Raw genomic sequence first — 22,899 nt, forward strand, 5'->3', positions numbered from 1 at the left:
ACAACACCTGATGCAGCTGGCATTCCCCTCCTGTGTGTCAGACATGTCAGGGGAAAATCTGCTTGAGTGAATTTCCTGAGAACTGGCAATTCCCAACAGGAGGGCTTCTCTAGCCTGCAGCCATAGCACCTTCAGCCCAGATCCTGCCAGGTCTCATAAGCTGAACGACATCAGACCTAGTCAGTGTTCGGGTGAGGGACCTCCAGGAAAATGTTAAGGCATTGCAAGGATGGGCACTGGAATTCCCACAGGTAGCGCTCTCTTTGCCCCAGTGCTGTGACGCTGAATGAGATTATTCACTGCAGGCCCTCATCCCTGCATGAAAGGGATCCTGAAAGACCCTCAGTGTTTTCTGCAGGTGGAAGGATGCTGCTAATAGGTGTGTGCTGGCCACATGCCAACTGCGGTTTCAATCAGATACAGAATGGCTCCTCCCTTCCTGTACTAAACTGTTGTGAGGCGCACATCCGATGGGTTCAGTGTTCTACCCCAGAGGTAGCTGCATTTTACTGGCAATACCTAGACACTTAAGCTCACTGGAATTAGTCTTCTTCAAGGCATGTGAACTGCATTTCCCAGGACCCAGCAGACTACTGGGGTCTGGAGAAAACACCCCATGCCCTGGCATCGCCCATCCCCCCGTGGCAGTTACTCTCTGCTCTCAGCTATCTGGGCTATCTCCGTAGTACATGCAGGCTACCAGAGGAAGAGGAGAGAAGAGAGAACCGACTCACCAGCGGGTGGGCTCCTGGCATTGTCCCCTTGGACACTGCTCCACTCAAACTCCTGCAGTTCACGAAGGTCGAAGCTCCTGTCACTCTGGGCCAAGAGCCCCTCGGGGGAAGGTGGCCCCTTCAGAAGCCTGACGTTTCCCAGGAACTTCAGTTCTGCGGGCTCCTGGGCCGGGGACTCACCCCACCGGCCAGTGCCACCCACCAGTCTGTTCTCATCCAGTCCAGCAACTCCCTTCTCCTCCATGTATCCCTCAGACCCCTGCTCCACCTCCTCCTCCTCCCAGCGCTGCCGCTGCCCAGAGCCATGGCCAAGGTCCACCTCTCCCCAGCGGGCCCACGGTGCCGCGCCGGCCATGTCCTGCCGTCCCCGGCGAATGGCGTGAGGTGATGCGGCAGGGCGAGAAGCCTGGCTAAGGAGGCACCTGCCGGGGCAGAAGAGGCTTCACTTGCATCATTTCATGGGGCAGGCGCCGAGAAAGCTCCGGGGGCTGGGGGCGCCTTGCTTCCTTGGGAAATGTAGGTCACATCGCGGCTCCATTCAGCGCTTCAGTATCCTGCCTGCAGCTAAGAGGAGACAGGCAGAGAGAGGGAGAGACGCGTCATGGCAGCCAGGAGGGACACAGTGGGCTCTATTCAGACAGTACCTCTCCCTGTGTGTGCCCCCCCACCAGCACAGAGATGTCAGCTGCTGCCTGAAGCTTCCCGCACCAGCTCTCCCCATCCCCAGCTCCAAGGGGAGCCAAGTCACCTCAGGGATTGTACCCTTCCCTCCCCAAATAAGGGAGGGGGCAGGAACCCTCCCCACCCCCCAAAGGGGCCCAACATCCAGGCTAGGCGCCACATAGATGCCGTCGTGCTGCCTGTACTGGGGCCTCGTGACACGGGCGCCGTCACGTCTCCACACAGCGACGTCCTGGGTCTCTGTCCAAGGCAACGTCCCACGTGGAAGCTGGAAAGGTGGCACCCTGCCCGCTCCCTGGGCTGCTGAGCCCACCGGCCCCACGCGGCGCTCCCCTCTCGACACTGGGCATGCTGCTGGGAGCCCCGGCCCACTCAGATGTGCTCCCGGGGAGCGGCAAAGAACTGCTTATTGGTACGGTGTGCTGGGCCACAGCCTGAACCCAGCACCACGTCCCGCGGCCCTGCACGTGTAACCCCCACACCTCCCAGCTCGTGGCACCGAAACCACTTAGAGAGAGAGCCTTAAACGAGTCTGTTCTCCAGCCTTAGCTAACAACAAGTTGGCTTTTAGCTCGTGCAGTGGAGCCTCATGCACTAAGCTCCAGAGGTCCTGGGTTCGATGCTGCCTACCGACAACCGGGGTCTGTTGGCGTTACATACGCAGCAACTCAACATCAGCAGGGCGGGACAGTGGCCTTCACCTTCCCACACAGCCGTCTCCCTGCCCTTCCTTCCAGGACACATAGCCCGAAACACAATCCCTCCCTGCCTCTTGCCAGCCCGGTCCCAGGATCACAGCCGCTGCACAAGAGCGGGCAGAAGGGAGCGCTGTGCTGTAATGCGCACACACCTCCCCACTCCCAAAGCCTCGCTCGTCGTGATGTCGGCCGGCGTGGGCAGCGCATTCAAGAGCTGCCGGGCCTCAATCGTAAGTCTAACTTGGGAGCAGGCTGGCCATACCGTCCTGCCAGCCCTTCAGCGAACGCTGCGCCCCTTCACCTGGGCATGCAGACAAGACCTGCCATGAAACCCAGCAGGCCCATCTGCGGTCTGGGCCAGGCGTCAATGCCAGCCACACTCAAAGTGGGCATTAGGACCAGTCCTCCTCCATCCTGGAGCAGATGAGGCAGCTTCGGGTCTGCCAGGGAGGTCACACACAAACATGGCATTGCTCAGAGCGCCAGGGCGGCTTTCCAGCAGCAGCAGCTGGCGAGGCTGCAATTCTCCTACAGGGGAGGCTATTCAGGGCAAGGACCGGCTCCACCCCACCCCCTCTTCCGTGCAGCTGGAGAGACACTGACCCACTGTTACAGGCCACTCCGTCACGGCGAGCAAAGCAATCAATGGCTGGACGGGTGCTGCACCTCAGGCAACGCTGTCAGAGCGGTCGTGGAGGGGGTGCCCAGGAGGCGCTGCAGGGAACGGTGAGGGGGGCTGGCTGTGGGGGAGCTCCCAGCTGTGCCGGTCCCTGTCTCAACACCGCATTGGAGAAATGCCAGTCCGGCCCCGAACAAGTCAGGTCGCCTGTCCCGCTGGAAGCACAAGCCAGCTGGTAGCTCTGCGAGGGGGTGATGTGCTACAGCCCATCTCCTCCTGTGGCTGGGGTGAGGAAAAGGAAATTCTCACTTCCTCAGCCGCTGGGGGAGAGCTGCCCGGTGTGCACGCTGGCTGGGCCTGGGGAGCGGAGACCTCGCCTGGGGGGGCCGAGAGCCCCCGTCCCCTAGACCGCACTCAGCGGCAGAACTTCCTTGGCCTCCTCTCTCCAGTCGTCCCTCCCCATATATTCAGCCTCAGCCGGAAGCGACCGCAGGAGTCCGACGCACCACCCCAAAGGAAGGGAGGTCAGTGCTGCTCTGTGCCATTAGGGTTTGGAGCCCAGGGCAGCAAGAACCAGGGGAGCAGCTGGACCTGGAGCTGCCCTGCGAGGAGCCTCCCACCGTGCCTGGGCATTGTGTGCCGGGAAGCAGCTCCCAACAGCCTGGGGAGGCTCTTACACAGCTGAGCTGGTGTTTATCCTCCCCCCACATCCACCAACAGCCCCACTCTCTCCCTTCCTCTGTCTCTTTGCTGCAAGGGCCTTTCCCCAGCCACTTCACCCCTGCTCAGCACTCAGTTCTGCCCCGTCAGGACACCCCTTCGAGAAAAGAACCCACTGCAGGAGCGCGCAGGCATCCCCGGGAGCACCTAGAGCCATTGCTCAGCCAGGCAGGGGGACCTCAGTACATTTGCATGATGAGACCGTCTGTTCTGCTGCCTTTTCATGGGGCCCTAAGGAGCAGGTGATCTGCATGCTCCCCTCTGTGCAGGCTGCCTGCCGCCAGCTCCCACAACTCTCCCACTGAGACAGGATTGGGCAAACTCCCCCCGGTATCCTCCAGGCTGCAATGGAGGGATCAGAGAGCGGGCAGAGGACCCCAGGAAACTCCTGTCTTGCTCAGATCAAAGCTAGACGTTCTCTCCCTCTCTGCACTGGGCACTGCCCCTGGCTGTGCCAGGCACTGATCCGCCCAGCTCCTTGGTCCTGCGGAGCCAGGAATTGGTCACCAATATCTGCACGGTCAGACCCTTTGACAGCCAGTGACGCCTGCATCCACGGTGTGTGCCGGCTATGTTACTGGACATGACCCTGTCGTGCAAACTCCTGCCGTGTGCCATCAGGGAGCAGCACCTCATGCGTTTACACTGCCAATGTGAGCCGGAGTGCGTGTGCAGTGAGCCCTTCGGCCACCCTGTCTGTCCGATAAACATCTTCTTGCCCTGAAACCGCTCAGCCTCGAGCCGCTTGTTTCACGTCACTAGCCAGTTTCACCCCACCTGCCTCTTTTCGCACTTCGTCCTTCCCTTTGCAATGGGACCTTCCCTTCTAGGGCAAGGTGCCACAAAGCTAGTGCAGGCCGTTTGCCCGCTCCTGGCTGCCGTGGACCAAGTGAAGCTGCTTAGCAGCCAGGCCGCTGTACTGGCAAACAAGCCGACTGATGTTCAGTGGGGCCAGGCACCTGCGGCTCCAGCTGGAGTCAGTGGCCCTGGGACGCCGGCAGAGGTACTGGGGACACCAATCCCCTGTGCGGTGGACACCAAGCTGCTCAGGGGACATGGTGCCCATCAAGGCCTAGATCACTGGTTTGAATCTGGCTCCAGGAGAGTAGCAAGCCACCAACCACTGGTGGCCTGTGTGAAATGAGCGGTTGGGTCTCAGCCTAGTGCCCACTGGGGAGGCGTCCACGGAACAAAACCCACCAACCCAAATCATCACACGACGAAGAGCAGCCAAGGACGTGAACAGGCCCTGGAAGCCCAAATGCCCTGGTCTCCTCAGCAGCGATGCCTCTGGGGGCCGAGGCTCCTGGTGTGGGTGGGGAGGCTTGCTCGGCTGCAGACCCAGCTGTTCTTGTCCTGTGCACCAGCAAACCACTGGCCTCCAGCACCGCATTCACTTTCACTTTTAACGAGCAACGCCCAACACAGCCCCTCCCACTCCACCCTGCCAGGCTCCGAAGCCAACGGGCCGCTCCTGAGCGGAGAGCTCACAACTCACCGCAGCCTGGCCTCAGCCAAATTCAGACTCAAGATTGGGAAGGGGAAAAAAAAAAAATTAAATCAAAGAATAAAACAAGCCTCACCCCCAGCACTATCCCCCTCGTCGGTGCAGTCTCAGTTAAAACTCCCCTCCCATCACTAACCCCGAGAGTACCGGCAGGCTCCAGCTTGCCAGCCGCATGAATGCTCTGGAGTCCCCAGCATTAACTCCGCTGCTCTCAGCTCTTGTTCCTGTGCCAGACCCTGCCCCACAACCGCTTCCTCCCCTCTGGCAGCCAGGAGCAAAATCGCACCCCAGCAAACTGCTCTGCTCTCCTGTCTTCCTTGCTGTGGAACAAGGAAGCAGAATGTTCTCTCAGCTGTGACCCCAACCCCCGGTCTTCCCCCCACACGCGATGCCTCACCCAAAGAAGGTATTATAGTAAGTCCACAACTACCTGGGACTTCCCTGTCACCACTGCTGTGCACCGTGGCCACTCAAACCTTCAGTGCCATTGGGATTAGAACTGAGATCCCCCCGTTAAAAAAAACCAAAACAAAACACAGGCCCCCTTCATTTGGGCTACTGGAGAATCACCCTCAGCTGTTAGCAATATAGGGCCAATGACACACAGCTGCACAGTTCTGCACAACTGGGCACACATCATCCAATACAGGGCACGCATGTACACACACACACAGACCCCTGCTCATTCCTGGATTAAATCCCGGGACACTAATGAGCAGCACGTGGATCTTTAGCTGGGGCGAACAAGGTCAGAGCGCTGGGGGCAGTAATGAGCCACTCCCAGAGAGCATTGTAGCTTCTGCCACCTACCAACGCCCACCCCAAAAGGATGATGCAGGGGAAGGAGCTAATGCAAAGACACCTAGCTGGTAGGGGGAGCTCGACCTGCCAAAGCCAGCGAGGACTTATCCCCCACAGTCACAATCCCCCAGGTCATTCAGCAGGGGAACAAGCTGGGCTCGCCACCGGGCAGTTGGAAGCAGAGAGAAGAACCTAAACAAGGGCATTACATGTCCCTAGAGCCCACCACAGGGTCCGTGCAGTGGAACATGGAAAGGGGCAGACGGGCTTTGTTTCAGGATGGAGAGCTCCAAGGCTCTCCCGCCCTCCAGGATGCGTGGGCGGGCATGGAGTTGTTTGAGGTCCTTCTATTTCTCCCCAAGCCTCTGCTAGCTATGCAGATTCAGGCGAGAAGCGGTCAGCCAGAGTTAGCGGGGGAAGAGAGCCAAATAAGGGGGGAGGCCGACAGCCGAGAGAGAGGACAACAAAATAAGAGAACAGCCAGACTGAGCTTGGAGCCTGTTCACTGTCTGCACGGAACCGTGTCGGTGTGTATGGCAAGTCAGACTGTGTGTGAAAGAGACAGTGGCTGAGATCCAGCAGACTCATTCCACTGATGACCTAAGGGCAGGACTGGAGAACTTTCACTCCCTTCCTCTCCAGCTGATGCCTTATTATTGTGGCCTGGGGTTTCCCAGTGACTAGTGATTTCAAGAGCCCAAATAGAGATGCTTTAAAGGGGCCTGTTAGACACCCATGCTCTGGAAATCAGGCCCCTCCCCAAGGGGGCTCATGTTGGGCTTTTGAAAGCCCTGGCCTCTCTCTGTGGTTGTAGCACCTTTGGGCCCCAGTCAGGAATCAGGGCCGCACTGTGCTAGGCCCTGTACAACCAGGATAGATACGGCCCCTGCCCCAGCTCACAATTCAGCATGTAGTGAAATACACCCCACCTTTCTCATTATGCCCTCTCTCCTCGCAAACACAGGCCCTGGCGGGCTTCTTCTGCCTGACACAAGACCCACACCCCTCCACTCACCACAGCCACAGGCTCACTGTCCCTAGCCTGGGCCCTGGCTGCCAGCTGGCACCCCAGAGCTGGCCAAAGGGCCCAGCCACAGCTCTAGAGGAACTCTCTAAGAAGGGGAAGAAGTCAGACTGCAGGAATTCTCCTGTGCTGCCAAGATGCCTGATACTTCAAGACACCGAAGGGCAACACGGACGTCTCTCTGATCCCTTCCCCTGGAAGGAGATCAGTCCTGCCCACGGCACCTCGTGCCCCACCCCTCGCCCCATCCGAACCCCCTCGCAGCTTTCGGCACTCTGTGCCTGCTCCAAACCCGCACCCCTCTGCATCACAGGTGAGCAGGTGGCCGCAGAACGGCAGCCACAGCACGGCCCTGCTGCTGGCTGTGACCCCAGCTCCCTCAGGTGAACGGGCAGCCGCTCCGAGCCGGAGCTGCAGCTCAGAGCCAACGGGAACCTGCCTCTGAGTGGGGAGGCTCAGAGCCCCCAAGGCCTGGCAGTAGGGCACACAGTCACCTCCCATCTCCTGCCCCCTCCCATCATTACCAGCCAGAACAAAACCAGGAGCACTGGAGGCCGATATTATCCACCCACAGGCCAGGCCCAGCATGGGCAAGGGTGGTGGTAGCTTCTCCCAACACTGCCCTGCCAACAGGCCTGAGCCTAATCTGCAGGGGTCCCCTACTAGACACTCAGACACTCTGGTAAAGAATGTGATAGAAACCCTGTAGTGTTCAGGGCCCTGGTCCTCGGCTGGGATGGCTAACAAGCAAGCTGGCTAAAGTCAGTCGGGGAGGGGGGGTGGTTTTCATGGGCGGGGCCACTGCTGGGAGCCAGACAGCAACTCACCAACTCGTCGTCTTCTGCAGGTCAATGAGCCAGCAGCACTGCCTTGATCTCAGCGGCGCACCAGGAGAGAGTGGTAAAGAGCCACAGGGAAAACTGATTTCTGCTAACACTGAACAGGGAGCTTTGCTGGGATAAAGCAAACAGTGTCATCCCTCGAGTTACCCAACCATAAGGCTTCTGCCTAGAATCTTCCCCAGCTCTCTCCCACCTGTCTTCCAGCTACATTTTTCGCCGAAGCAGTCCCGGCTGCTGCCATGGAAATGGTCTGAGATCTCCAGTGGGACTGGAGGTGGCCCGTACATTCATGAATGGGAGGGAAGCACCCACAGCAGGTGGTAACAGTACCCGGGTTTTCTGGGAGGCTTCCTTCTGGCCTGGAGTTTTAAACCCAAATTTTCAAAAGCTGTCCCTGATTTTGGGTGCCCAACTTGAGGCAGACACCAGATTTTCAGAAGTGCTGAGCACCCGCGGGTCCCATTGATGCCAGTGGTGGGTGCTCGGCCCCACTGAGAATCAAGCCCAAGGTGCCTTAAATTGGGTACCCAGAATCAGTGGTCACTTTGGAAAACATGGGTCTTGCGGCATGTGTGCCTGCATGCACAGAAGCAGGAGTCGGGAAAGATGCATGATTCACATCCAGGTTGCCCAGCTTTGCTTCCCTTACTGCTCTTTTCCCCTGGCGCAACTCCAGAAACCCACAGCCCTTTCAAAGCAGCGGCAGGAGCTGGTTCTGAGCCGCCTGCATCATTACAACCCGTGTAACTTTCCGAACAGGACTCCCTGCTACAGTCAGACCCAATGGAAGAGAAAATAGCTCTCAAGAGATAACTGGTGTTAAATTAGTGTTTTGTTTTCTCTCAGGGCGTCAAACCACAGCCATCAACACAAACTCCCTCCAGGCCACAGGAGCTGTGTGTCAAACTCCCTACAAGCCACACAGGCAGCGTGGCTACTCCCAACATACTCGTTACAACCCAGACCAACGGTGTGAAACGCCCAAACACACGCCCTATGCCCTGGGAAAGCGGGAATCCAGGCCATTTTCATTTCGCAATGACGCTGCCAAGACTCATTCAGTTTTACTCATCAACCAAATAGCTTCTTCTCTTACTGTTGCTCAGAATTAGCACACCCATGCCTCTGGAAAAACTCAGATTGGCTTCCTTAATCAAAACGTTCCCCTCAATCACAACACACACACGTTTGTTCCTAGAGGTTGGCCCCTGACCCGGGCTGCATGGTAGGTTACAGCAAGGCTGCTCAAGGACTCTGGGTGGAACGCTAGGCTATGGCTGATGTAGCTATGAGTCGGTGAGCACAAAGGGGCTAACTGATTTTACTTGCAATTAGCTATAATCAGCTTTGGTGCTAAGATCACATTGGTAGCAACGGAGGGGCAGAGGGAGTGCCTTGTGATACTGCAGCTTTGGACTGGGAATTAGCGACTGTATTAGCCGGATCGGTAAACTGGAGGTGGGATCCCTGCTGGATGACTGCTGGTTGCTTGGGCTACTGGTGGTGAAAAGCTTAGACGAATCCTACTAAAAGGAGTGTCAGTTGCAAAGGATCCTGGGAGCACAGAAATGACCACAGCAGATCAGATGAACGGTCCATCTCATCCAGTGTCTTGCCTGACAGTGGCCAGCTGCAGATGGTCAGAAAAGTGCCAGAAACCTGACAGGGGACAATTATGCAGTGGGCTGCCTACAGCCGGAGCATTGTGCCTGTATCAATGTGACCCTAGCAATTGATCATAGTGGTAGAAAAGAGGCACAGGGCATTTAATTCAGACAAGTGGTCATTGAGAGCCCAGTTCTGCCAACCTCACTCGCACCAAGTCGTGCTTTGTTCCAGGAGTAAAGCAACGATTTCAATGCGGCCAACCCTGGTATTACTCATGGTGAGCAAGGGGGACAGAATCAGGCCCCAAAGCATTGTGGACCATGGGAGGAGGAGGAGGAGGGAAATCCATCCAACTTGGACATCCGAACACCCCCACTGAGGAGCTGGTTGAGTCTTTTTGGACTTGGATCCGCTCCAAGATGCTCAGTGTTCCATGGCGATTCGACCCCTTGTCTCTACTGCTGGAAACAGCAGAACTGGAGCCAGAAGCCTGGGCAGGCAAGGGATTCTCAGCATCTACAAGTAACTGATGCTCCAGCCTGGGACAGGGCAGCCCAGAGGCAGGAAGAGGAACAAAACCTCCAGTGCAAAGCTCAGACCAAGAAACAACCCCCCCACCCAAGTTCGACAAACCTCACAGCAGCCCAGTTACCCAAAACCTGCCAGGATGAACCTGCTCCCTACGAAGACTCTATCCCTCTCCCCACTTCCGGGCGGACTCCAGCTCGGGTCAAACATGAGCCTTGGGAACAACCTGGTGCGAGTTTGGACCTGGATCCACCCTTTGAGGTTCAGGCCTGTCTGACTCGCTTAGCCACAGCCTAGGCAACAGCTATAAACAAAGCTGTGATCACCGCAGCACTCAGACCGGGCGGCCTCTTGCTTCACACGCGCCCCCCGCATGCTGCAGGAAATCCCCACCGAGACAAAACAGAGCAACAGAAAGTCTCGCTGCTTTGGGGCAGCGACGACATTAACTGTTGGGCTCAGGAGACACCGGACGGCCAGGGGAGCAAGGCAGAGCGCCCAGATGGGGAGTGGAAGAAGCAGCATCAGAGCTGGATACCGTGGTGACAACATCACTCGAAATGCTGGGGCCATGGTGCCTGGGCTTCCCTTTGCCCGGCCTCCACACGGCCTGGCGTGCCCACCCCACACTGCATCCTGCTGCCTTCTGGCCTCTCCAGCCTGCGCCAGCCTCTGTTTCCCTCTCCGCTCTGCTGCCCGGAAACTGGGCTCTGAGCAAAGACCCCAGATATTCCAACCCTCCAGCTGGCGAAGTGCCCGACATCCGGAAAGCACAGGGGCTGCCCAGTTGCCGGCAACCCTGGGGGAGCTGAAGCAGTGGGGTTGGAAGGTTAGATACACTCACCTGCTGCTTTCTGCCTTCTCCCTTAGCCGTTATAGGAGCCACTTTCCACACCCTCCGAGCGCAGCCTGGCTCCCTGCTTTGGGTCCTCAGAGCCGTGCAGCCCTGCGGAGCTCAGATCACCTCTTTCCTAAAGTCTCTCTCTGTCTCTCTCCCTCCAGCTCTCAGGCGCCCCTGGCTCCTCTCCAGCCTGTGCTGTCAGACTGAGGAGCCTCTCCCCACGCGCTCCCTCCCCACCCCCAATCTCGCTTTCGAAGGCAGAAGCAGGAAGCGTGCAGGCAGATTTCCTACAAGTTTTCACGTGTGTGCGTGCAGACAAAACTTCTTAACCCCGTCGAGCCCTGCAGGCTGGCACAAGCCCCGTGTGTCCAGACGGTTCATCCCACCATCCTCACCTCTTCCTGCAGCCATACTATAATCCCTTCCAGGGATTCCGTCTTAGCTGCAGCTTTAAAATGGATCCACTATCTCTGGTGAATTTAGTGCTGGACTCTAACCCCTGGAGCCCGCTATCCACAGAGCAGGGGCAGCGGTAGGGCAAGCTCCTTCCATGCTGCTCGGCCAATGTGCCACCTCTAGGGGCGAGGGCGGCATTCAGTGCCCACTGTGCATTCAGTCCTTGGCTGATACTGCACAAAGACGCCTATCTACATATCTCCAAAGAGGGGCACCTGGTGAGAAAACTGGGGCCACACCTACAGTATGACAGGGCTGGGAGATGTCTCGGAGGTGTAGAGTGGGGAAAGCAACCGATGCTAAGAAACCAGGGACCATCCCTCCTAACCAGGGTTTGGCAGACATGAGATTAGCTTGTGTGATGTGGTCACCTCTGCTGGGAACTGAATGGCGAGCTACCAACTCGTGTCATTGAATGAATCGGACGGTAACAGCGTTTGGTCGCTAATGACCTCCCTTTGGGGATATTCACACAGGGACATCCCTCCTTTATAAAATGCTCGTGCTGACTTGAGCTGGCTTTGAAGATTTCGCTCCTCCCATATTGCAGTATCTGAGGTTCCTCTTTTGGTGTTGCGGGTTCCTTCTGCCCTCGTGTCTATGAAGCTGCATCTTGTTGGGGTCTCCGTTTCTACAGCCCCCCAACACTACAGCATCTCACTAGCACACAGATGTATCCTCACCATACCCCCGGGGAGGGAAGTATCCTCCTCCCCATTTCGTGGATGGGGAAGCGAGGAACCCAAGGTCACACAGAAAACCTGCGGCAGAGGACTTGGCCCCAGATCTCCTGACAGCTAGTTCTTGTGTTTTGACCACAAGACCATGCCTCTTCCTACATTACTCCGCGCTGCCTCTTCCACAGTGGGGTGCAGGCAGCTGATCTGCGTTGACAAGGACTGCACTCCGCCAGTCCGTTCTGCCCCTGGGGGACGGGAGGAGGAATATGACACACACCAGAATGAAGGGATAGTTGGAGCTGTGCAAAACTTAATAAGCAGCTCTGTGTTCTGACCCATATGTTTCAAAAAAAGTCAAGAAAATAGAATACAAATTCCCCATGCAAGGCCAACATAAAACTTGGTCTATTGGCAACATCCTTGGGATCCTGCAATAGGACCCTTTCCATAAAGCGGTTTGGCCCCCGCACAAACTATTGTCAGGGGCATCTAGGCAGAGAACTGTTGCATGGAGGCGCATCACCCGAGACTATCTTTTTTTAGCAGTAAAAGGCCTACTTAGGGAGACTGCATGGTCTAGTGGATACAGCACTGGACAGGGATTCATGAGACCTGGGTTCCAGTTCCACCTCTACACGGACCTGCTGGGTGACCCTGGGCAAGGCGCTTTTCCACTCCGTGCCTCAGTTTCCCCTCTCACCCTTTGTCTGTCTTGTCTATTTAGACTGTAAACTCCTGGGGGCAGGGACTCCCTTTCTCACTGTTTGTGTAGCCCCAGCACAATGTGGTTCTGATCTTGCTGGGGAACCTCCAGGTGCCCCTGCAACACAAAAATTCATCAGCGTAATACTGTGGCTGGGTCAGGGGCCGTTAACAGGATGCAGAGTGTTTCACCATTAGGTTGCCAGTTCAAGTACAATCCAGGCTGTTAGTGCCAAGGGCTTTAGTGCTCCCAGGCGCTGAGCGGCCGCACCACCAGCTGAAAGCAACAGGCACTCTCTGGTTGTTTGGTGGTCGAGGAGAAAAGAGGGGCTGCTCTCAGTCTGTGGCCGTCCCATTGTTTACTCTACCTGTGTGTTACAACCCTTCCCGCCATGCTGCGACTGTCTTGTCTATTTAGATTCGCAGCTCTTCGGGGCGAGGCCTGTCTGGCTATTCAGTGTTTGTCCAGCGCCTAGCACAATGGGACCCCATTCTTGGTTGGGCTTTAGGCACTACCATAATCAATCGGATTAGCTCAATGGGTGTCCTAGTGGATGGCGGTCCATATGACCACTGTGGGAAGTCTGAGCAGGGAGGCAGAGGGGGATTGAATTAGACTGAAGACTGAACCGCCTCTCCCACCCGCAAGAGGTAAGGGCATCACGTCAGGACCAAGGCCCATGGGTGAGAGTGCGTGGGGGAAACCTTGCCCTGCTGCTGACAATGCTGCAGACGCTTCATGGATAAGGCAAGGAGATGCCTTCGAAGAACTGTAGACAGATGATTCCAGCATCCAGGACTGCCGGGTCAGCACCTTTCCCCAGCAATACACTCATGCAGGTGACATCATGCGCACACAGAGTATTTGAAACAACAGGAGAGTCACGCAGAGGGAGAAGAGGCTGGCTTTCAAACAGCACGCTCCTAGACCCAGGTTTGGAAGCAGCCTCCAGACAGCATCACACACAGCGATGACTAAGGACCGACGTTCTTCTCCTTCACACTTGCTGCTTCTAAGCAAAGGCGATCCTAGAGTTTGGCATCAAAGCATGCCAGCTTCTCCCTGGGGGAGAAGGTGATAGCAGGCCCCAGTGGCAGGTAGGAGACCCCAGGCTCTGGACTGGAGGCTAAGGAGAGAGACGTGCCACAGGCATGGAGAGGTAACGGGATACAATTGTAGACAAGTCTCTGATTGTTCAGGATCTGGGCATGAGCTGACTCCTGCAGTTGTCTCCCCATCACCCGTTACCATCTGGCAGGAGTGCCAGGGGTGCCGACGCCTCCCCAGCAGGATGCAAGGTGACAACATCATTTAGCGGCTGCCCAGGGCACAGGGGAAAGACAGGAACGATGCATGCTATTTTCTGCACAACAAGCATTCAGCGTCCATGGCAATACCACCAGCATCTTGCAGTATGGGCCCACCCAAGTCTTTCGATTGACATCTAAGGGTGCTGGATTGAGCCCCGGAAGAGGAAAAGGAACTTGAGAACCCGTAGTGCCGACAACTGGGCTCAGAAAGAGAAGGGAAGGGAGGGGCTGCAATGTGGGAATGAATTAGAGAAGGGCAAAGTGGTACTGGCAAAATAAAAACTGAACCCAACCTTCAGCCCAAAACGAAGCCCACAGGATGCAAGAGAGGCTGTTTCTTTGTATTTCAGATCGCCAGGAACATCCAAACGCTCAGAGCCACCCCCTGCTCCCAGACACCCAGCTCTGCAGTCCCCAGAGATTCGGAGGTGCCGAGAAGCTGCCAAACTCTCTGGCGATGATCCAAGCTGAGCCACTGAGGCTTGCCCATTTCTGGAACAAATATTTGCATTTAAATGCAGCTCAGCGCCTCGGGCAGAGAGAAGCAGGGCTGGTCTCGCAGCCCTGTGGCCTGAGCAGCCCCGGTACTTGAAAGCCCTGTATAATTACACACAATGGGGAGCAGAGAAGAGAGGGGTAATCATCACTCCCCAGAACAGCAGTGCTGTAATTGGCATGCTGGGGGCGTGTTATGTGCTGGCATATTCATGAGAGGGTAATTAAGCTCTTACTGTGTAATTAGCGAGGAGGAGGAGGAGATTTGCCAACCCTCTGCAGTAACTGAAACCTCTGCATGGACTGGAATGTGCTTTGATTTGCTGTGGCCAGGACTAGGAGAGAGGCTGCTCTAGAACAGAGGGGAACAGACCCAATACTTCCAGCCACTTCTTCCTAGGCAGGGGCCGGGCAAAGTGGGCTCAAGGTCATCCCCAAAGTCTGTGCCACGTTGTGATGAGACTATAGAAAGATTGGTCCAGTGCTCGAGGCACTAGCCTGAGGCTCTTGAGACTTGGGTTTGATTCCTTGATCTGCCACAGAGCTGGGCAAGTCACTTGGTCTTTCTGTGCCTCAGTTTCCTATCTGTAAAATGGGGATAAACAGCACTACCTTATCTCAGAGGGGTATTGTAAGGATAAATACATTCAGGAGTGTAAGGTGCTCAAATACTCCAGTGACGAGAACCCTACAAACACCTAAGACAGATGGAGATCACTCCTGCTGTATCTTTGAATGGGGACACACCCTTGTTCTTCATCATCATCCTTTATATCCACTGTGGGCCAGATGCCCCAAGAGATGTAGTCATGATGGCAGTGGGCACCCTGCTAGCCTCCGCTCTTCACTGCATAGGGGAGCTACTCAACCTTTTCCCTTTCACAACCAAAGACATGCCAAGGTGCTGGTACCCTCCCAGATCGGGCCAGCTTTGGAGATGGAGCCCCAGCCACACTGTATTTGTGTTGGAGTGAAAGGATACAGAGCCTGGTCCAAAGCCCACTGATGTCAAGGGAAAGAGTCAAAGGGCTTTGGATCAGCCCCATTAGGCTGGATGGAGTGGACAGAGGAACTTGCGAACAAGTCAAAGGGAACTGCGAGGGGTCTGATAGCTCAAGCTGAATGCCAAAGGGCAGGACGTTGCTCGTTCTGGGCCTAATCCCTGAATTCTGTACACACACAGAAATCCCAGCAGTGTTGGGCATGCCAGGAATTCAGGATCAGGTCTCTTGGGGACTTAACGATGCGGCTTCAGGCTCAGTCTGGCACCGGAACTCATTATGACTCTTTGTTTTCATGTTTTTTCCATTCATTTTTTAAAAATCTTCTCAACAAATACAAATGCCACCCAATGCAAGTTGTGACTAGGGACGGTGATCCCAGAAAGAGCGTGCCATGTCCTTCATTGGAGCAGAATGCAATTCCCAAACAGTCCCCATGCATCACACAGCACATGTGGCAACTCCAGTTCAGAGGAATCCTCTGTTCACAGTGACATTATTTTGGACTTCCCCCTTATTCTAATTATTATTGTGAACGATCTGTACTGCGGTAGCACCAAGGAGCCCCAGTCGATGGTCTACATAATACTTAGGGATGGTCTAGATAATACTTAATTTTGCCTTGAGTGCAGGGGTCTGGACTATAAGACCTCTCGAGGTCCCTTCCAGTCCTATGATTCTATGAAAAAAGATGCTCCTGGCCTCTAAGGACTTGTAATCTATAATGCCTGGTCTCCACAGGGAAAAGTGACTGCATTTAGGTCAGGCATAGCCCACATGTACTAGCTAAGCCCAAACTAAACGCACACTTTCCCCCCCCAACCTACAAATATAACCTGTGCACGGCCCTGAATCTCTCTGGGTATGCCGTTCCGCTAGAAGTGAAGCTGCACCAGGTTTGGAGTCGCCGTAATCAAGTTCCACTGTACCCCAAAGCCAAAATAAACCCACTTGAAATAAAATCAAACCAGCTTAAAGAAACAGGCGTGTTAAGTACAGAACTCTTAGGAGTTATTGCTACAAAGGGCGAAGGATGCAGGACAATGAAACAATTCCGTCAACGTTCTGGACAGGAGCAATGTTTTGATAGAGAAACGGAAGGAAGTGACCGGGCATCGGGCAGGATACGAGCCCTGACATTGTTCGTGTGCGTTATTGTGCACACGTTAAAAGAGGGTTTAAAACAATTAATGTTTCCTACCAGTGTGGGTAACACACACCTGAGGTTGTTGCAATGAGAGAGCACAGAAGCTCTGAGGAGTGGGACCATTTGTTTACTGTGTCTGTGCAGTGCCTAACCCAATGGGGCTGAGGTCTCTAGGCACTGCCATCATCCCAATCACTTGGGAAAATTCTCAGCTGATGGAGACCAGCGTAGCTCCAGTGACCTCAATGGCGTGAGTCTGATTTACACTGAAGATCTGGCTCCTAATTTGCTTTTTGACATTTATGTTAGTTTTTGCCCCAGTGGTATGGAATGGCGTCCCGGCACCGTTTGTGGGAGCCAGTATGGTGTTCCAGTGCTTCTGATTACCGGGCTGCCGTCTCTCCTTCTGGAGTGGGGAACCGGGTCACTAATCCTGTCATGCTTCTTCCCTTCCTTTGCCATTCATCCCCACACGCTCTCTCCAGACAATTGAATATCCCACTATGTCCCATAGACAACCCCTGGACACCCCTGAAACAGACCACCCGCAAAATCCCCCTCCCTCAGAAAGACATGCACGATATCCCATAACAGATCCCCCCCCCATATCCTCTCACCCATACACTAAATCCCTCTCACCTAGAAGCTCATCCCGAACACTTCCCCATCACCAGATCTCTAGTTTACCCCATGTACCACAACCCCGAAACACGCCCTCATCCATTCACAACCTCCCACCACACATACTCTACCAGCCTCCCCCCAGCATACCCTCTTGCTGTCCACCTCCCTTCATCAGACCCATACCCTGCCACAGTCCTTGAAACTGAGTTCCCCACACTACTTTATGGGGGGCGAGAGCCCAGGACTCGACTGGTCAGTTTCACTTGTTCCCCTGCCCTAGCACAATGCTGCAACATCTGAGTTGCAAAAGGCCTTGCTAAAGGTCATGATTTTATTGAGAGTCTTGTGATACTCAGTGGTTTTCTGAAAGCCCCAGTTTCTGGAGTTCATGTTGTTTCGTGAGAATCTAAGCTTTCCTTTTATCAAATATGAAATTTCTGGCCCTCATGATTGCAGAGAAAAGCTTGAAAATGTAAACCCTTATATGCTCAAAAATCACATGGCAAACAAAAGATGTCCAACGTTTTTGTTGTTGTTTTGTTTGTTTGTTTAATCTCATGATTCTTTGAGTACCTAGGTTTGGCAATATTGCAAACACAGAGAAAGATTAAAATTAATTAAAAAACCCTCTTTTTGTATGAATTCTTCTTGCAAACTTGTGTGTATTGACTTGGGTTTGGTAAAAGATGATTGTTTTACAAAACCTAACCTGAGAAGAAAATTTGCTCTTTCCTGCTAACCTAGAAGCAGATGATACATACAATCACAGTGACCTTTGGCTGAAACTCAAGAACAGTTTCTTACCACTTCTCCAGAACTTAAAATCAAAAGTCACTTTGAAGTGTAAGTGTGTGTGTGTGTGTGGAGGGGCGGGGGGGAGAGGGGAATGATGGTCTCCAGTCCTGGACAGTGAGTGAAAATGAAAGAGACAGAAAGGACCAGAAGAAATGATCAGATTAGAGTAGACAGCCTGCCACCCTTCCCTTTCTATGAGCGAAAGGGAAGCAGGTTAGGTTTCTTTGCTGCAGCCAAGAGAGTGATGGAAAGGGAACCATGACTGCTTGAGACAATAAATAACAAGTAGCAAAAGTATAACGTAAGAATCAGGAATCCTTCCAACCCCAGCAACCCTGAGGGCGACCACAGATGAGAGGGGCTAGGGAGTACGATCTGCCAGCCAAACAGGGCGTTGCTCAGCAGTCTGTGCGGGCACCACACACAGCATGACGCTGACAGCTGACTGAAAGGGGAAGTCATGGGAAGGGAAAGCGCCCTGCTCCCACTTTGAGAAGTCAGCCTGGCTCTGCTCTTCGGTATTATCCATCGCTGGTTGCGGGCTGCTTGCCCCCCCCCCCCCACACACGTGGACAAAAGCCCCCTACTCCCGGCGTTCCCTTTGCTGAGCATGGCTTCAGCCACTTTCTGGGAACTTGACCCAGCGGCACCCAGCTGGAGGCAGGCAAAGCTTGGCATGCTTTCACGTGAGCACCAAGGCAATCGCTGCATTTACTGGCTCCTTTCTTGTCTGTGCCCCTGCTACTTTCGCCCCCTTTTCTGTTGTGAAATGCTCGAGTGAACGAGGAACCTGAGTGTTTGTGGATGGTAAGGGGGTGATATAGTTTAGGCCTGTACATATGCTCCTGAGCTCACTCATGACCTGCAGCACCCTCTGCTGCTCCTGCCTGGTCCATGCGCTGCTCTGCCAATATCCCGGGCTCGTCCCCACCCCAACTCTGCTTTGCCAGCGCACGCGATCCTGTCCTGCGGTCCTCTCTGCAATCCCAGCCCAGCCCGTGCACTGCTCTGCCAACAACGCACCTCAGCCCTGACCCGCAGCACTGCTCGACTGGGCCACAGCTCTGCCCAAGGGCCCTGGAGGGATAAACGTCCAGCACACCTCCGAGCAGGTTGCCCCCCAAAGCCGTTCACCTCAGAACAAAGGAGAATTCCAAGAGCGAGATTGCAGCGGCCAGCCAGCTGCTAAGCCTCACTCAGCCTGAAGGTAGGGGCGCCGACGCAGGAGGGGAGGAAGAGGCTAGAAGGCCAACCAAAAGGGCATGCCCCACTTTCCGAACCACCAGCCCTCCAACAACCCAGGTCCCTTCCCCTATAACAGGGATCGGCAACCTTTGGCACGCGGCCCATCAGAGAAAGCCCCTGGCGGGCCGGGCCGGTTTGTTTACCTGCTGCGTCCACAGGTTCGGCCGATCGCAGCTCCCACTGGCTGCGGTTCGCCGCTCCAGGCCAATGGGGGCTGCGGAAAGCGGCGGCCAGCACATCCCTCAGCCCGCGGCACTTCCCGCAGGCCCTATTGGCCTGGAGCGGCGAACCGCGGCCAGTGGGAGCTGCAGTCGGCCAAACCTGTGGACGCAGCAGGTAAACAAACCGGCCTGGCCCACCTGGGGCTTTCCCTGATGGGCCGTGTGCCAAAGTTTGCTGATCCCTACTCAATAACATTCCTCCCAGACAGTCCACCCCACCTTCCCACATGCCTCCTGCCCCAGTGCCCAACGAAAGCCCTTGGAAAAGTGTATTGGTTTGGAGATTAAATACCTGGTTACCATAACTATCCCTGTGGGCTAAGGCTAAAACCGACTGCACTTGTGACCCCATTCTCTGGAAGGGAGCAGCAAAGCAAGGGGGGCCCGTATAGAGCCATCAGGACATCTGGCTGCTGGGCTCGGTTCACGGGATGGAACAATGGTTTGAACCTGGTGCCATAAGAGCGGATCATAAGATCTAATTCTCTGCATGGAGAGGGGAGGTTGCCAGACTCCCATTGCTGGCTTGTCAAACCCTGGAGAGGGAGTAAAATACCCAGAGACATGTCTCCTTGAGAGATGGGTGGGGGATTCTCCCAGACACGTCTCCATCTGCCACTGTTGGCAAACACAATCACAGCTCAGGAGTGATCCGAGCCAAGCAGTTCTTTAACCCGAGGTGCGCAGAGTCAGAGAGATGAGTCCAGCTAACACCCTGCTCTCATCAGGACCAGACTCCTGCCTCCTACCATAACGGGGGTGGGGACCTTCACTGGGGGGCATAGAGGAGGAGGAGGCAGGAGACACCTGCCAATAAAGTCCAATGAAGCCCGTAAAAGCCCAGCCATGACTGCCTGCTGCCCGTCTCTCAGGCTCATGTAGGGGGAAGGTTTTTCTCTTAGCAGCCAAGGAGTCTGCAGGTGAGTCAGTTTAGGAAGAGGCCTGTTCCAGCCACACAGCACTAACTTGCCCATCTGCCATGTCTGTAGTGCAGCTGTACAGCGAGAGGGGGCTTTGCTCCCAGAGCAGGGCGGGGCAGGTCACTTATTGGAGCGGCACGAGGGTCCCTGGGGTGTCACCCAGAGACGTAAGAGGAAGGTGAACTTGGGAACGGAAGGGCTTGATCCTGCAGCCACTGAAGGCAGTGGGAGCAGGAGCAGGCTCAGAATTAGGCAGATCCTGAGTGAACAAACCACACCAGCCCCAGGGCCGAGAGGGGAGCTCAGTAGCAATGATCTCGATGTCGACTTTGGCTTTGCTGCTGAGGCTACCAAGAAGAATGCTAAAGTAGAGGGGCATGTGCCCCTGTCCCGCTAGGAACCGGACCGAGACCCCTTCTCCAGCTGGCACCCTGACTCTGCCCTGAGTTGGGCAAAGTGGAGGGATGAGGACACATCTATATTCCCACATGAGCTGCAAGAACATCCAGGCAAGCAGAAGGCAGAAGAAAAACTGCCCTTGGCACGGGGAAAAAAGGGAACAAAGAGCAGAGCTAAAACCCCAATGGGATGCCAGAGGACATGGCCAAGGAAGCAGAGGCATGTACATGGCCTGCCTCCCTGCATGGCCACAGGCTGCACCTCCCCTTCCCTTCCCTTCCCAGCCACCCCACCCCCTCCCTAGGCAAAGGCTGCACCCCCGCACTCCCACCCTCCATGCTAGGCACAGCCCACGCCCTCCCTTTCCTCTCCCCTAGATCCCCATGGGCACAGGCTGTGTCCTCCCCTTTCCCACCCCAATAATTTACAGCCCCAACTCATCCCAGTGCCAGACTTGGGGCAGCGTTTCTGTAAAGCAGGATGAAAGAAATGGTGAGTCCTCCCACCTCTGTTCATTTAGCTGTGAGCCCTCATTAGCCAAGCCATCTCTCAGCATGGGCAGGACCCCAGCATAAGCTTTAGCAAAAACACATTTTTTCTAAGAGCCAAGTGCTTTTTATTACTAACGGGCCCATTCGAGAGCCTGTCAGCATCTCCAGGCATGCACACAGCCCCGGGGGGATAGAAGGAGGGAAATATTCTAACATGGCTGTGGGCCCAGGATTTTACTATGCTGCCCACCGGGGCTACTGGGAACTCCAAAGTTAAGGTGGGATAGAACTTCAACCGTCCTACCCCAAAACACAGGCCGTTAGTACTAAAACTAAAGGAAATCTCCATTAACTGGTAGCAGTATAAGATGTATGACACATAGTCGAGGTTCTAATACAATCCAGTAGACGCGCGCTCGCTCACACACACCCACCCACCCCCCTCCCCGATCCTGCGTTTTCATTCATTACTCTAGTGCTGAGCCGCTAGCCCACTCCTGCTTTATTTTACATGTTGATTTCAATAGGACCAGTCGTGTATGTAAAGTTAAGTGTAAGCGATTGCAGCACTGGAACCCCTGTATTTTCACCATGCTATACAACATACACCCCACATCAAGACCTTTGGGTGTGCTCAGTTATCCCCAGCTTCCTTTTCTCCCAGGAACTTAAAGAGAAATCGAGTTTCCTCCAAACCCTCAGGGGTGGCAGCCCAGCTGAGCTTTCACTTTTGACACATCCACCTCCCTGCTACCATTACCCTTCTTAGAAATACTCCCCCGGTTTGTAATTTAGCCAAAGGTAATATCAAAATGAGCAACCCAGCAATGCACAGAGTTGGAGGTAGCAGCAATGAGCCACCCAGCCATAAAACCGACATGGTCTCCTTTATCCTGTCAGACTCATCTTGTCCCTTTGCCATGCAAAAGATTCCCTCCGGAGTTGAAGGGCCAGACTCTGATCTCAGTTAAGCCAGTGGACTTTAATGGCATGGTTCCAGATTTACACTGGGGTGAGAGCAGAATCTGGCCCACAGACTCTGCAGCCTTCTCTTTTCTCTCACTGAGCAATGCTGACTAAAAAGGAACACTACCAGGTCAAATACGGTCCAAAATATACGTTTTGTGAGTTCAAGTCTTTACACAACCTTAGACCAACAGAAATGTTTCCAAGATTTAATACAAACATTTTCACTGGACTTTAAAAGTAAAACACCATTCACCCTCTGTACCATTTGTATGCCAAACATTGCAGGGCCTGGCTAGTGGAATGTGAAACTGACTAGAAACTGACCCAATACAAAGCCTGAAAATGACTAGTCAAAACTGACCCTTGCAATCCAGGGAAGTTAGGAGGTTAAATACCTTTGAGGATCTAGGCCAGGGTGTTTAAAGTTAAAGCCCCATATATGGTCACCTTAAGCAGTGTTGCCAACTCTTGCAATAACCTTGATATTTGGTGTTTTACTTAAAGCCCAGTGCTGTCAACTGAGAAAGTGAGAATCTCAGCTTTCATTATTTAAAAGAAGTAGTTTCTAGTCTTCCTGGTTGTAGAGAAAAGCCTGAAAACATGCCTCAAGTGAAACCCTAAAGGTTCAGCAACTAGAAAGCAAATGGAAAGATAACCCCCCATTTTCTTATTCATTTAATCATTTTTCAGCCAATTATATGATTTTTTTGAGGCCTGCCGTGATTTTTGAATGCCTGGGGTTGGCAATCCTGCAAAAGTGGCCCAGTTTTCCAGAGGCACTGAGAACCCGCAGCTCCCATTGTCTGCAGTCGGATCTGAGGGCACTCAGCATCCTTGAAG

General features: G+C 54.5%; 1 protein-coding gene across 1 annotated transcript in view; it reads right to left on the bottom strand.

Moving 5' to 3' along the window:
- Nucleotides 1–22,899, bottom strand: part of AKNA (AT-hook transcription factor) — a 71,998-nt gene that overhangs the window by 44,544 nt on the left and 4,555 nt on the right. The window contains exon 2 of the mRNA XM_084649845.1: nucleotides 735–1,298. Within this exon, the coding sequence (XP_084505971.1) occupies nucleotides 735–1,089 (355 nt within the window). The 5' untranslated portion in view covers nucleotides 1,090–1,298. The remainder of the gene's footprint in view (nucleotides 1–734; nucleotides 1,299–22,899) is intronic.

This window comes from Lepidochelys olivacea (assembly GCF_965140295.1).
Source record: "Lepidochelys olivacea isolate rLepOli2 genome assembly, chromosome: 16".
Lineage (NCBI taxonomy): Eukaryota > Metazoa > Chordata > Testudines > Cheloniidae > Lepidochelys > Lepidochelys olivacea.